This window comes from Canis aureus, chromosome 3 (genome assembly GCF_053574225.1).
Source record: "Canis aureus isolate CA01 chromosome 3, VMU_Caureus_v.1.0, whole genome shotgun sequence".
In the NCBI taxonomy this organism is placed as follows: Eukaryota; Metazoa; Chordata; class Mammalia; order Carnivora; family Canidae; genus Canis; species Canis aureus.
In genome coordinates, this window is record NC_135613.1 from 37,903,202 (window position 1) to 37,917,139 (window position 13,938).

General features: G+C 47.5%; 1 protein-coding gene and 1 long non-coding RNA gene across 2 annotated transcripts in view; one reads left to right on the forward strand and one right to left on the reverse strand.

The window, feature by feature from the left end:
* Positions 1–5,056: 5,056 nt before the first annotated feature.
* On the reverse strand, positions 5,057–6,943 carry TACSTD2 (tumor associated calcium signal transducer 2). The gene has a single exon (XM_077891958.1). It carries the CDS (start codon positions 6,903–6,905, stop codon positions 5,925–5,927), a length of 981 nt encoding a protein of 326 aa, XP_077748084.1. The 5' UTR covers positions 6,906–6,943; the 3' UTR covers positions 5,057–5,924.
* Positions 6,944–6,968: 25 nt separating this feature from the next.
* Positions 6,969–13,938, forward strand: part of LOC144310680 (uncharacterized) — a 30,107-nt gene continuing 23,137 nt past the window's right edge. The window contains exons 1-2 of the long non-coding RNA XR_013376340.1: positions 6,969–7,516; positions 9,510–9,586. This is a non-coding gene — a long non-coding RNA (uncharacterized LOC144310680). The remainder of the gene's footprint in view (positions 7,517–9,509; positions 9,587–13,938) is intronic.

The following is a 13,938-nucleotide window of genomic DNA, read 5'->3' on the forward strand; positions in this document are numbered from 1 at the left end:
ACTCAAAATAATATTTGGAAGCAAAAGGAAGAGAAAGAAAACCACTTAGAACTCCATGAAGGTTTTGTTAATGAAAAGCAATGTGGAGGGATGCGTGGGTGGCTCAGCTGTAGAGCGTTTGCCTTTTGGCTCAGGGTGTGATCAGGGATGGAGTCCCGCATCAGGCTCCTCACATGGAGCCTGCTTCTCCCTCTGCCTGTGTCTCTGCTTTCTTACTGGCTGTACACTAAAGGCTGTTCAGGTTTGTAGCAGTTTCCTTAGCTCATAGTTCTGCCCTTCATCTTTGCAGCCAGCGATGGCCAGCCAAGTCCTCACAAGGCACCCTTGTGTGTTTCCACCATCTCATCTCTTTCTGGCTATAGTGGGGCAAGGTTTTACAATTGATGAGGACTCATGATTAGGCTGACTCTACCCACAGAATGCCCATTAAGATTATCCCATCTCTAGGTCTCTAACCTTAATCATATTTGCAAAGTCCTTTTAGCCATATAATGTAACCTATTCACAAATTCTAGAGATTAGGAGTGGGTATCTTAGGGATCATTACTCTATCCACTACATGGAGGATGGCCCCCAAATCCATGCTCTTAACCAGCATACTATCCTGCCTCTGTCAAAGAGATTTGTGTTGGACTTCTGACCTAGGGAAATTGTAAGATAATGGATGTGAGTCAACACATAGTAAATTAGTAGAAACTAATATAGTTGAAACTAATATACAATTTGCAAATTTATAAATTATAGGAGACAGTACAGCACATTGGTTGTGAGCATGCATTTGAAGGCCAATTTGCCTGGGTTCTAGTCCCAGATGTGCCACATATTAGATCTGTGGCCATAGGCAAGTAATTTAACCTTTAGGGTCTTAATTTTTTCATCAGTTACAGGAATAATACTATAGACACTCAAACTAGTAAAAGAAAAAGAGTATGCCACAATAAAATAAAAGACTATTACACAGGGATCCCTGGGTGGCGCAGCGGTTTGGCGCCTGCCTTTGGCCCAGGGCGCGATCCTGGAGACCCGGGATCGAATCCCACATCGGGCTCCCTGCGTGGAGCCCGCTTCTCCCTCTGCCTGTGTCTCTGCCTCTCTCTCTCTCTCTCTCTCTCTCTGACTATCATGAATAAATAAATAAAATCTTAAAAAAAAAAGACTATTACACAAACCTAATAATAATGTATTTTCAAAACAAAGATATTTATTTCTTTCTCATACTATAATGTAGGTATCCTACTGGGTGTGGGCAGCCATCTTATACAAACCAGGTGGACCATGCCCCTTCCTTTTAAATAGGTGGCTTCCAAGGTTACCCTAATTCCCTAGGGAAGGGACAGAGATATCCCCTTAAGAATGCTAGTCGCATTGCTGGAGAGAGTTTAACCATTACGTTATTTTTTCCCCAGATTCTTGGGGATTTTGCTTTCATTCTAACAAGAGTGATGATTTATAAAATACTCAGTATTTTCATATCTTCTAGTTAATATTTTTTTAAGTAAGCCCTACCCCCACCCTGGGGCTTAAATATATGACCTCAAGATCAAGAGTCACATGTTCCAGTGACTGAGCCAGGTAGGCACCCCTCTTCTATGTAATCTTTAAAATCAAGCATATTAGATAAGACTCTACCTATTTTACAAATAAGAAAACAAGAGTCTGAAAGACCAGCTAACTTCAAAGTCCATACATTTTACATGTAATCAAAGTATCTCTCCTATTTAAGCAATATTAAAAAGCTAAAGAACAACACAATTTAAGAATAGAAATGATCAAGGAAAAAATAAAAATAACCAGGAGACTAACTAGGGAGACAAGTGGAACAAACGTTAGACACGATAGAAATCAGGGTATTGGTGCTCTAGGGTAATGCTGCCAATCTGCCTGACTTGGGTAAATCTATTCTCCTCTCTGGGCCTCCATTTCTTCATCAACAAAACGGAGTCACATACTCGATGGTCCTTTTTTCCAGCTCTGACATTCTGTGATTCTATTAGGAAAATACTGAAGCCAAAATTACGTGAGCAGGGAAAAAAGATGTGATTTTTTTTTTAATTGCTCCATTTAAGGAAATAGCAAGACTGGAGAAAGCCCCCATGACCGAAACAAGGAAATCAGATGAGCCTCCCATAGGGCTCAGAAGACAAGCTATGACCTGCTTGGTGAGCCACACCTGCTCCTCACATTCCTTCCAAGGGCAGTCCCAGGCCTGTGCACAAAGCAGTGAGTGAACGAGTGTTCTAGGGGAAATCCTGGAGGTAGAGGCTTAACCCCTGGAGAGAGACTAGGTCTGGATAATCCTGCCCTCAGCAGATGCAAGCTGAGTTTCAAAACGCAATTGTATATATGTATATGTATATATGTATATGTGTGTGTATATATATGTGATATATATATGTATATATATCATGGACCACTACTCAGCCATCAAAAAAAAATCTTGCCATTGGCAATGATGGATGGAGCTAAAAGACATTATGCTAAGCGAATAAGTCAATCAGAGAAAGGTAATTATCATAGGATCTCACTCTTACGTAGAATTTAAGAAACAAAACAGAGGAAAAAATAAAACAGGATGAACAGAGAGTGAGATAAACCATAAGAAATTCTTAATCATAGGGAACAAACTGAGAGTTCTGGAGGGGAGAGGGATGGGGGAGAGGGGTAACTGGGTGATGGGCATAAAGGAGGGCACATGATACGATGAGCACTGGGTCTTATATATGACTGCTGAATCACTGACCTCTACCTCTGAAACCAATAATACATTATATGGTAATTAATTGAATTTAAATGAAATTTTAAAAATAAAATAAAAATATACATTAAACAAACAAAACAAAACACAAGTGTGAGGGGTGAAAAGTGATTAAGAAAAGTATTTCAACCTGCTTGGTGCATGGGATAGTGACCTGGGCTAGGAAGCCAAAGACAAAGGTTCTAAACTCTGGCTTTGGCACATGGAGGTCGTGTGATCCTGAGTAACCCAATCTCTTTGGACCTCAGTTTTCTGACTGGCAAAATGGATAAGATCTGTAAGAGAGGAGGAAATTTAAGATACCCTGAACTCTAAGTGCCCAGATCCTTCCAGGCACTTTGATCAGTTACTTCATTTAAGCTTTGCATTGATGAAAGAGATCTGTAAGTTCCGTTCAGCAAATGGGGAAACGGCACAGAGGTAAGGGACTTACTTGCTTTGTGGAGCAGGATTTGAACTCAGATTTGTCATCACTTGGGTTGTTTCCAGTAAGCCAATGTCTCAAAGATGATAGGTGTAAAAAGTGCTTTTGGGAAGTATTAAGCGTAATAAAGTGCCAAGACTTAGTCCTGAATTACTGCTGGAATTTAGAATGATGCTCTACGAAGAAACAGGCTTTTTCAGGGCTCTCCCCATTGCTCAGCTGCCCACTCAATCCTTACTCTGTTTATTTTGTAGGCAGTCAAGTGACAGTTTTTTGAAGTGACTCAAAACAATGGCAGCCCGGTGTCGTGAGAAGAATAGCAGACTAGGGGACAGGAGGCTGTCTCCTTCCAGCTGTGCCACAGCAACATTGGTCTCGAGAAATCCCTTACCTGTTCCTTCCGTGAAATGAGAGGCTGGGTTAGAAGTGATGGCCAAGGTCCCTATAGCTAAGGCACTTCAGTGATTCAGGGGAGCTGAGGGAGAGTAGAGTCTCACACTATTACAGCTCCCATTCTAGCCTCAGGCACTTGTATTTTGGAGAAGCCAGCCTACATTCCCCCTCTTCCCTCCTTAAGAGAGGAGAGAACTGACCCAGAGACAACTTTGGGCGTGGGGTGAAGGGAGTGTCACCCTAGCAGGAGTGCTTACAGACTTAGGGATCCGCCCCAAGCTGGGAAGGCTGAAGCCGAAAGTCTCCTCCCCGATTCTTAACTGGTGTTTCAGCCTTTGAGAGGTAGGCATAAACCACAGAGTGGGAGTGGGAGTGGGAGTGGGAGTGGGAGGAGGAACAAGCAATGGATTTCAGGGGAAGAAACTCAAGTCCTGGATTTAGCTACTTACTGTCAGGTGTACCAGCCACTCCCTCCTTTGTGCACACCCACTGTTGCACCAATTTCCTGGTAACTGCTGAAACTTGTTTACCTGTAGGCCACCAAACAGTGACCTTCTAACATACTCCACATAACACAAAGGAGTGACAATGAGGAAAGAAGCATGAAGGAGAGAGGCTGCCAGTTTTACGCTTGATCTTAGCCAAAAGGCTGAGAAGCGATAGGTCGCCAGTTTTGACAGCTAATAGGAAGTAAAAGTTTTTAAAGCATATGACCACTGAAATTTTAGGAAAACAACCTGTGTGTGTGCCATCCACCCCCCACCCCTGCCAAACCAGAGGTAGGGCCCACTGCAGACTAGCTGTAACTACATGGTTACAGTCCTTTAACCTGTCTGGGAGCCAAGAGATTTTGATAGGAAGTACATCGCCAGGGGCTAAATGGGAATAATACCACTACTTCCAAGTAGGGCTGGGATTCAGAGGAGATACAGCTCCTGAAACAAAGGTAGTGTTCTCCATTCTCCACTGGAGACTCTTTAGAGAACCTAAAGCTGGTCCCCTTTCCCTACAACAGGCAGCTAGTTCTAGCCTCCTGCCTCGGACCCACCCTCCTGCACTCTGAGGGAGGTTTCCAAGCCATGTTAATTCAGAAAGACCAGGATTTATGCCAGCCTGTTAATGCATCTCAGGAAACACCAGAGTGGTAAAATGAAATGCCTGTTCTTGAAAGGGGAGGGAAAAAAAATAAGTGTTATAATTTGAAATAAGATCCCCGAGTGGTGGGATCCCTGGGTGGCGCAGTGGTTTGGCGCCTGCCTTTGGCCCAGGGCGCGATCCTGGAGATCCGGGATCGAATCCCACGTCGGGCTCCCGGTGCATGGAGCCTGCTTCTCCCTCTGCCTGTGTCTCTGCCTCTCTCTCTCTCACTGTGTGCCTATCATAAAAAAAAAAAAAAAAAAAAAAAAAAAAAGATCCCCGAGTGGTGGGAAATGAGAGGATACCCAAGTGATACGAATCCGGAGTGCGTTTTCACAAACTCCATCTTTTGGTCTGTGCCTTTTCCGTATTTTATTAAATTCATGTTGTTGTTTTTAAAAAAAAAAAAAATCACAGCAGCATTATCAAAGACAAAATATGTACAAACATTTTACAAAAGAAACATTACTAACATCTGCTTTAATAATAAGGGCAGGCTGAAGAACAGACGCTGAGTTTGTAGGGGAGAGTCCACCCTCAAACAGAGACATCCCAAATGTGTTGAGGCAGCTGAAACAGGCTTCTTTCCCGGTGACCAAGCATGCGTGGTTGGTGACCCAAACGACAGCAAATGGGCATACGCTGCACGGGCTCGGCTGGCGAACTCCTTTCTCACCAGCAAGGCCATGCACGCTAGGAGTGGAGCTAATCAAAAATAACTTAAGCCAAGACAGTGCAAGCGCTGTTCCCACCCCATCCCCACCCCCACCCCGCCCTCCTCCTCCTCCTCCTCCTCCTCCCTGATAGAAGCGCCTGGAAGCTTTCGACATCGACGTCGTCTATGGCAGACGATGCTGGACTGTCACACAGACACGTGATTCTTATACCTAGGCCTGCGCCGAACTTGCCTGAACTCTTCCAGTCGGGTTTCTGGTCGGGGACCGAAAGGGAAGGAATTCTAGAAACGCTTCCCCTGAAGCCCCACGTGGGAAAGACAGGTGACCTGAGCCCAGGATGGATTAAAGTGGGTGGGGGTGGGGGTGGGGGTGGGGCGCGGCGGGAATTTGGGAAGAGCCACGTGTCCTTTGGGCCAAGAGTCCGCGCGCGCGCGCGCGGGCGGGCGGGGGCGGGTCCCCTCGGGGAGGGGGGGCTGGGCCCCCCCCCCGCGGCTGAAACCCTCCACCCCTTGCCTCCACCTGCCCCTCCCCCCGGGCCCTACAAGCTCGGTTCCTTTCTCAGCTCCCCCAGTTCTTTGACCTCCACCTTGCGGTACTTCCCCGCCTTCCTCCGATTGGTGATGACCAGGACCGCCACGCCCGCGACGAGGGCCACGACGACCACCACGATGACGGCGACGAGGCCGGCCGTGAGGCGCTTCATGGAGAACTGGGGGGGCTTCTCGTCCAGGTAGTAGATGAGCGTGCGCTCCACCTGCAGGGGCTCGCCGCGCACGCGCAGGTCCAGGCCGCCGCGGCCCGGGAACAGCGACTCGCCCTTGACGTCCCGCTCGAAGTAGTAGGCGGCGTCCGCGATGTCCACGTCGCCGGGGGCCTTGTCGGACGCGTTCTGGCGCAGCTCGATCTGGATGGTCGGCCGCTCGTAGTGCACGGCCGCCACGAACCTGGGGCGCAGCAGGTAGCGCTCGCGGAAGAGCCGGCGCAGCTCGGCGTCCAGCTCGGAGCGGTTGAAGGCGCGCGCGGCCGGGCGGTGGCGCAGGTCCAGGAGGATGTGGTGGGTGCGCACCAGCTCGTCGCAGCGCAGGCTGCGGTCGCCCTTGTCGGTGCGGCGCACGCCCACCGAGTTCACGCACCAGCACACCGACGTCTGGTTGCACTGGCGCGCCTTGAAGCGGCCGTCGCGGTCGCAGTCGGGGTCGTACAGCCCGTCGTTGTCCAGCAGCGCGTGCTCGCCGGGCCGCACGAGCGCGCGGCCGCTCTTGGCTCTCGCGCGCGCCTTGAGCAGCAGGCACTTGGAGGTGAGCGTGGAGCAGTCCACCGGGGCGTCCGAGCCCGGCAGGTGGCACCGGCAGCGGCCGCCGGGGCCGTCGGCGCGGCACAGCGTCATCTTGTTGGTGGCGCACGTGCAGTTGCCCTGCGCGGCCGCGGGGCGGGTCGCCGCCGCCAGGAGCAGGAGCAGCGGCGGCAGCAGCAGCAGCGGCGGCGGCGAGGGCAGCGCGAGGCCCCGACCCCGGGCCATGGCGGGGACGCGGGGGGCGGCGGGCGGGACGCGGGGGGGCGCTGCGGCTCGGCGCTGGGACGGGCTCGGGAGTGTGCGGCCCGCCGCTGCCCTGCGCTCTTATACTCCGCCGGACCTGCCCGGCTGGTTGGGCGGACTCGCCCTCTGGTATTTGGGTGACACATCCCCCCTCCCCCCGCCCCGTCACCGTCCCACGGAAGGCGCAGCCCCCGCCCCGCGATACGATCGGGGCAGCGGAGGCAGCTCCCGCCTCCTCCAGACCGAAAGCCCCGGAGAAGAAGACCGATACTCACCTGCGGGGCTGCGGGGGGGCTGCGGGGGGCTGCGGGGGGGCCCGCCGGGCCTCACCTGGGGAGGAGCGGCCGCCAGTCCGCTGACCCTGGCCGCCTGGCTGCTCTCCCCTCCTCCACTGGAATCCTGGAGAATTTCATTGAAATAGAAGGCCCGGGAGATCGTCAGGCTTTTGACCCCTCCCTCCCCTCCCTTTCTTACTCCCTTTCTCAACCTCTCACCCTTACCCTTACCCTGCCCTCCCCCCAGCTCGGCTAGCAGCAAGGAGTCCTAGTTCACAGCTGGCGAGCAGGCTCTCATCCCCACCTCAGTCCTGACAGGTATGGACCGCCTTTCAGACCCATTTTATGGCGATGCAGTTGAGGCCGACACTTAAGGTCACCCAGCCCATCAACATCCTCCCCTTCTTCCTCCGAGGGGCCCTCTTTCTTCTTTCTTTCTTTCTTTCTTTCTTTCTTTCTTTCTTTCTTTCTTTCTTTCTTCCTTCCTTCCTTCCTTCCTTTCTTTCTTTCTTTCTTTCTTCTTGCTTTCTTTCTTTTTTTAAATTTTTTTTTTATTTATTTATCTATTCACAATAGACAGAGAGAGAGAGGCAGAGACACAGGCAGAGGGAGGAGCAGGCCTCATGGCGGGAGCCCGACGCGGGATTTGATCCCAGGTCTCCAGGATCGCGCCCTGGGCCAAAGGCAGGCGCTAAACCGCTGAACCCAAGGATCCCCTCCATGGGCCTTTCTCTTCGGCCTGGCCATTGTGAAACTTTGAATCAGTGTTTACGGAAAGACGGTGGGGCACAATCCGAAGAAAGGGAGCAGTGTTTGTTACTCACCATGAGTAAAACCCAGGTGCCCCGGTGCCCGGTGTGTCAGATGTTCTGTAAACACCTGTTTTTCCTCTACACACACAAACACACACACACAGAAACACGTAATATTTATACCTGTCTTCAGTGTAGGGAGACCAAAAGGAACTAGTTCTTAAAAAGAACGGCCAGGATTATAAGGTATGACTGGGTTCTAAAAAAGTAAATCATTGCTTTTCTTTTTCCGTGTCCCATAGAAGTAGCTGAACCACTGCAAATAAGGAAAGAATGGAGCCTGTGGGAAATTGCTTGCCTGCCTCTGTGTGGCTACTTTAATGGGATGGAGGGGTTGCAATCTCTTTTTTAAATCATTGAGAAAGTCCAGGGTTTCAAAGCTGTGGTAAAATTAACAATAATTAGCAAGCTATAATTATTCCCAGCTCCTCCGTTCAAAGCACATTTTATATGTTCAGCATTTAATGAACACCAGCCGTAGTACAAGGGTGTTGTTTAAAAGCCAGCGAGGCTTCTACCCCATTAATTTTCAAGCAATTTCTGAGGCGGGTAGGTGGAAATACATCATTCTGCATTTACAGGCAGAGAAAGCAGAGTCATGTGAGGGCAATTTCTAACCCACAAGCACTGGGCATTGTGGGAATGCTCCTCTGCTCTCTATTCCCACTGTCTCTGTTCAGCTTCTTGAACCAAAAGCCTAGTCGGATCCAGTTTCTTTTCTCCGCTCCCACACCCGGTCCATCCTAGGTCAGAGAAGGATTGCTAAATCACAAATCTGTGTCCATCTCTGCTGAGAGCAGAGTGGGAAGTGCTCTTGGCTCTTGGTATAGAATTCACACTTTGTAAGTTAGCAAACAGGATCATATATGGCCTTGAGCGAGGGACTTCTCTGTGCCTTAATTTCCTCATCTGTGAAATGGGGATGAGAAAAGTACCTGCTCACAAGGTTGGTGTGGGAATGGATGTGGTTAAATGGCTTAGAACAGTATCTGTTCTAACAGTATCTGCACTTGGTAGGCATGGATGGGTGTTAGCCACTGTCGTGGTCCCCACCACAACCATCATCATCTTCATCTTGCTCCTGCCAGTGTCTCCAGTCTTTGTCACATTTCCAAGCCTTTGCAAAATCATATACCAGGAGTCTTCCCCTCATTTATTTACTGCATAATTGTGTTTTTCTACTGAGCTCTTGGATGGCCTCCAGGAAGCCTTCCCTGATAGGCCCTGTCTATTGCACTCAGGGGAGTGCTCCTTCTCTGTGCTTTCCTAAATCCTGTTAACATACCAGAACAGCAACACTAACATTTCTGGGCTTCTGTCCGCTCATCTGTAAAATGGAGATGATAACATCTCTCTGTTTTATAAGGCATTCTGACAATCATATCTAAAATAGATGAGACAGTAGATACCAAAGTTTTATGGACTTTAAGACACTGTAAAAATGTTAGGTTGCATTTTTATCTTTTAAATACCTATCCCATCTTTTTTTGCTTTTCCAGCTACTAAGTAGCCACTGTCCTCTATAAATGGCAGAGCTACCTGTTTGACATTTCAATGCATCCCAGGACGGCAGGAGGTAAGCTGATGGGGAAGGGTTTTCAGGGCTGGGGAATGTGTACAGTGGTGTCTGACTGCTTAGCTAATCAGGCTAGTGCCCTGAGGTCTCCAAACCTTGGCCTTTTTCATCCATGGTAAGTGTTTGGAGGATGGAGATAAAGGGAGCCCATTTTCAATGTCCTCTGTGGAAGATGGAGGGACCCCCCCCCCTCCCCTTTCTTAATTTCTTTGGTCTGCCAGGCTTTCCTTAACAGGCACACAAACACTATGATGAGTTTATTTGTTTTGATTTTTTAATAAATTCTTTTGGGAATTAGTTGGGAGATCCTTAATTGTTTAAGTAAGCTCTATGCCCAATGTGGGGCTTGAACTCACAACCCCAAGATTAGGAGTCACATGCTCTACTGACTGAGCCAGCCAGACGCCCTTATGATGAATTTACAAACTAAACACAGGCTCTATTCTGATTCTCCCTTCTTCTTTCCTCCCTTTCCTGCCTAGGTCTGCAAAACATCACATGTTAGCTCTAGCTCTTTGTACTTTTTTTAATTTTAATTTTCAAGTATTTTTTTAAGATTTTATTTATTTATTGAGAGACACAGAGAGAGAGAGAGAGAGAAAGAGAGAGAGGCAGAGGGAGAAGCAGGCTCCGTGCAGGAAGCCCGATGTGGGACTCGATCCCGGGACTCCAGGATCACGCCCTGGGCCGAAGGCAGGCACTAAACTGCTGAGCCATCCAGGGATCCCCAATTTTCAAGTATTTAACCAAAGTATTCTATGAACTCAGACTTGTCAAATGTGTATGAGAGACAGGAACCATATCTAAGCACTGTTGTCTGAGCACCAACATATATTAGGGGCTCAGTAGAGTTTATTGGGTTAATTAACAGTGAGTTGTCTGGAATGTTCTAGATATCAGTATTACATTCCCAGGAGTATGCATGGTGACCATTTCAGTTCTTCTTTGCTAGTCCAATTCTCATCACCGACCCCAGCCATGAACCTCTATCCTTACTTACTCCAACCCAACCTCCAAATATCCAGTTTCAAGGAAGACTGAGTAATGATGAACTGTTACTTTTGCTTTTATGCGTGATCCCAAACTTTTATCACCCTGTGGCAATAGGGAATAGGGATACAATCTGCTTAGTCTGTAAGCAGACAGGATTCTGGAGGCATGCGATCTAGTGCAGCTGAAGGAAGACAGACTTTGGATCTAGTGAAACTTCAGCTCACATCCTGGCTTCATATCACCCACAGGCTGTATGATTTTGAACAAGTTACTTCACTCCTCAATTTCATTAATTATAAAATGGGGGTAATAATGCCTTCATTTCTCCAAAGTCTGTGAAAAGGATGACTTCCCACTTGTTGTTATGAACATGGTTTTCCCCAACTGAACCTCATACTTGATCTATTCTTGTGCTTTGTTTTCTAATCTGGTGCTAATGATCTGACTTCCTAGGTGTAAGACCAATACCAACTCATCAGTTTTATATTGAAGGGTGTGATTTATAAAAACAAAACACAGAAACAAAACTGTATTTGATTAATAAAAAAAATACTTACCATCTATAATTATTTTAATGATTCAAGATAAAGAATAGAAAATACCCAGCATGGTGTTTGGCATACACTAAGGAAAATTCATCTCAGCTGTTATTATCAGCCATCTCAGGATGCTTTGAGTTCATTATAGGTTCCTGCACAAAGCTGGTGGGGATTGCTGAAGACCAGGCCTGAGGAGCTGTGTGTGAGTGCGGGGAGCTGCCCCCAAACCCTTGTCATCCTGACCTATAGGATGCAGGAATATGGAGACTATCTAGATGCAGATAGTGCTTTAGCATTTCTACACTCATCATCTGCTGAAAGCCCTACAGCAGCTCTGGGGCATACGTAGGCAGAGAAGATGTTACCCCTATTTTACAGATGTGGAAACAGAGGCCTTGGGAGGACAAGAGAAGGACTTGCTTATGGTCACATGCTTGTAAGTGGAGAGGCCGGGCCTGGAATCCAGGCCTCCTGACACCACATATACATACAAATTAACAGAGACAGAAGAGGATCAAAGGGGTCAAGAGGTCAGAGTCTCAACTTAGGGTCCTCTGATGTTCTTTTATTTTTCTTTCTTTCTCTTAGTTATAGAAATATTTTTTAGAAAGTTCTGGTTTTCCAAAAAGCAAAAACTAGCTACTTTATGTAGGGCACAACAGTGATCCCATACCTAAAACCCTAGAGCCCATGCCATTAACCACCAGTTCCTCCCACATTGGAGTGGAAGTGTTTCTTGCTGTCTGCTTTGCTGTGATGAAGCAGCCTGACTTTGAATTCTGCATGGCCAGGCCCTGGGCAGCTCCTTCTGGTTGGTTTGTTTTTTTGTAGAAAAGAGGCAATGTTGCCTGTTAGTGACCTGGTGGGGGTTCCATGGTTGTATCGTCTGTGAAGCTGCGTTGGCCAAGTTGGGAAGACCCCTCACTCCTCTTTTTGCCTGACCATGGTCAACTTTGGCCTCTGTCAGGAGCACCACTGAGACATGGACAATGCTGGAAGACCATTTGGGGTTTCCCCTCCTCCTCAGAGACAGCTCAGAGCACTAGAGGAAGCAGGTGATCCTTCAGCCAGAATGCAGAAAATGCAGACAGAGAAGTGGGCTGTGGTGACTGTTAGCTCAGGATGGAGGAAGGAGGCCCCAAGAAACCATAAAAAGAATGGGAAGTCAGCCCAGGGCCTGGGGAGCAGGAGTGCAGACAATAGAATGAGTAAGGGGTATATGATTCTAACTGTAATGTTTTATTTCTCTAAAAATGTAAAAAAAAAAAAAAAAAGCATTGCAAAGTATTAGAATTCAAAAGAGCCAGGGGATAGGTACACCCTCTATATTTTCTTGTTTATTATTATTAAAATATGTATAATAAAATCTTTTTAAATAAGTTGATCCCTCAAATTAAGTTTTAGAAAAAGTATTTGGAGTAAAATTTCTGTTTTTGCTTTTCTAATTGTCTTTTCTTTTCCATTTCCATAGTTTCTGTTATTAATGTGAACTGCCATTTATTGATCACCAATCTTGTACCAGGCCCTTTATAAATAAATTCCCTATAATCCTCCCAGCATCTCTACCAAATAATTACTCTTGTCCCTGTTTACCTGATGAGGAAGCTGCGTTGTAAGGTCACACTGCTAGGACTCAGTGGAGGAGGGACTTGAACCCAGGTCTGGTGATAGGGACATCTACACTCCTCCATGACACAGTTTAGTGTCTTACTGAAGAGTCTTGAATGAGCAAGAGTGGAAGGAAACTGTAAGAATGATAAACTGGGTGTAGTTTGGGTGTGGTTTGGGTCTGGGATGCCTAGGGAATGGAATGTATGATCTTTTCACTTTTCTAGAAAGATAATAGTTTCTCTGTTGTGTGCTCCTTTGGGTAGGGCCTTACTCCATTTATTAGGAGAGGTTTGCTATGACATCCATGATGTTGCTTAGCTTTTTGTACTCCATCAGGTTTTGAAAGTAACTGCAACCTCACCGGAAAAGTGTGTGTCATGGTTTCATTTCGGTATCTCCTACCTATGATCTTCCAGTCATGGTCTCCCTGTCAGGAATTGCAACCCACCACTGACTCCCTCCCCTCACATCTGGTCTCTCCCTAGGAGTAGTTGACTTCTTTTCCAGAGGTTTTATACTCAGGGCAAAAGCCAATAAAATACCCAATAACTTTTTTTTAAAGATTTTATTTATTTATTTGTTTGCTTATTTATTTATTAGAAAGAGGGGGAGAACAAGGCAGAGGGAGGGAGGGAGAGGGAAAGAGAGAGAGAGAGAGAGAAGCAGACTCCCTGACAAGGAGGGAGCCCAACATGGGGCTCAATTCCAAGACCTGGAGATCTCAACCTGAGCAGAAGACAGACGCTTAACCCACTGAGCCACCCAGATGCCCCTACCCAATAACTTTGTAGTTACTTTGTAGCTAATCTCATTGGCTCTTGGGTCCATTGTTTCAGGAGAGATTTGGCAGCAAATGAGGAGAGATTGGGAAATCTTGTCACAACATGCCCGAGGCAGCCACGTTTCTCCAACCCCACATTTATGAGTCACGGTGCTTTCTTTCCCAGAGCTAGCCAGCTGAGGTGTGAGGCGCCCGTGGGGCGCTGTGGAGGTGTTGCTGTTTCTGAGCACTTCCAGTCCTTCCAAGGGGAAAGCAGTAGTGACAGGTCTCAAATGTGCTGCTGCCTCTTCCAAACTAGGCTGCCTGTCTGGGGCAGTCTTACTCATCCAGTGGATGCTCCTCAGGATTACTGAGAAGGACATCAGAGGTCGTTTATCTCAGTCTCTCACCTGAAGTGTGGAGTCCTGTCTCCAAGTCCTCAACAGGTG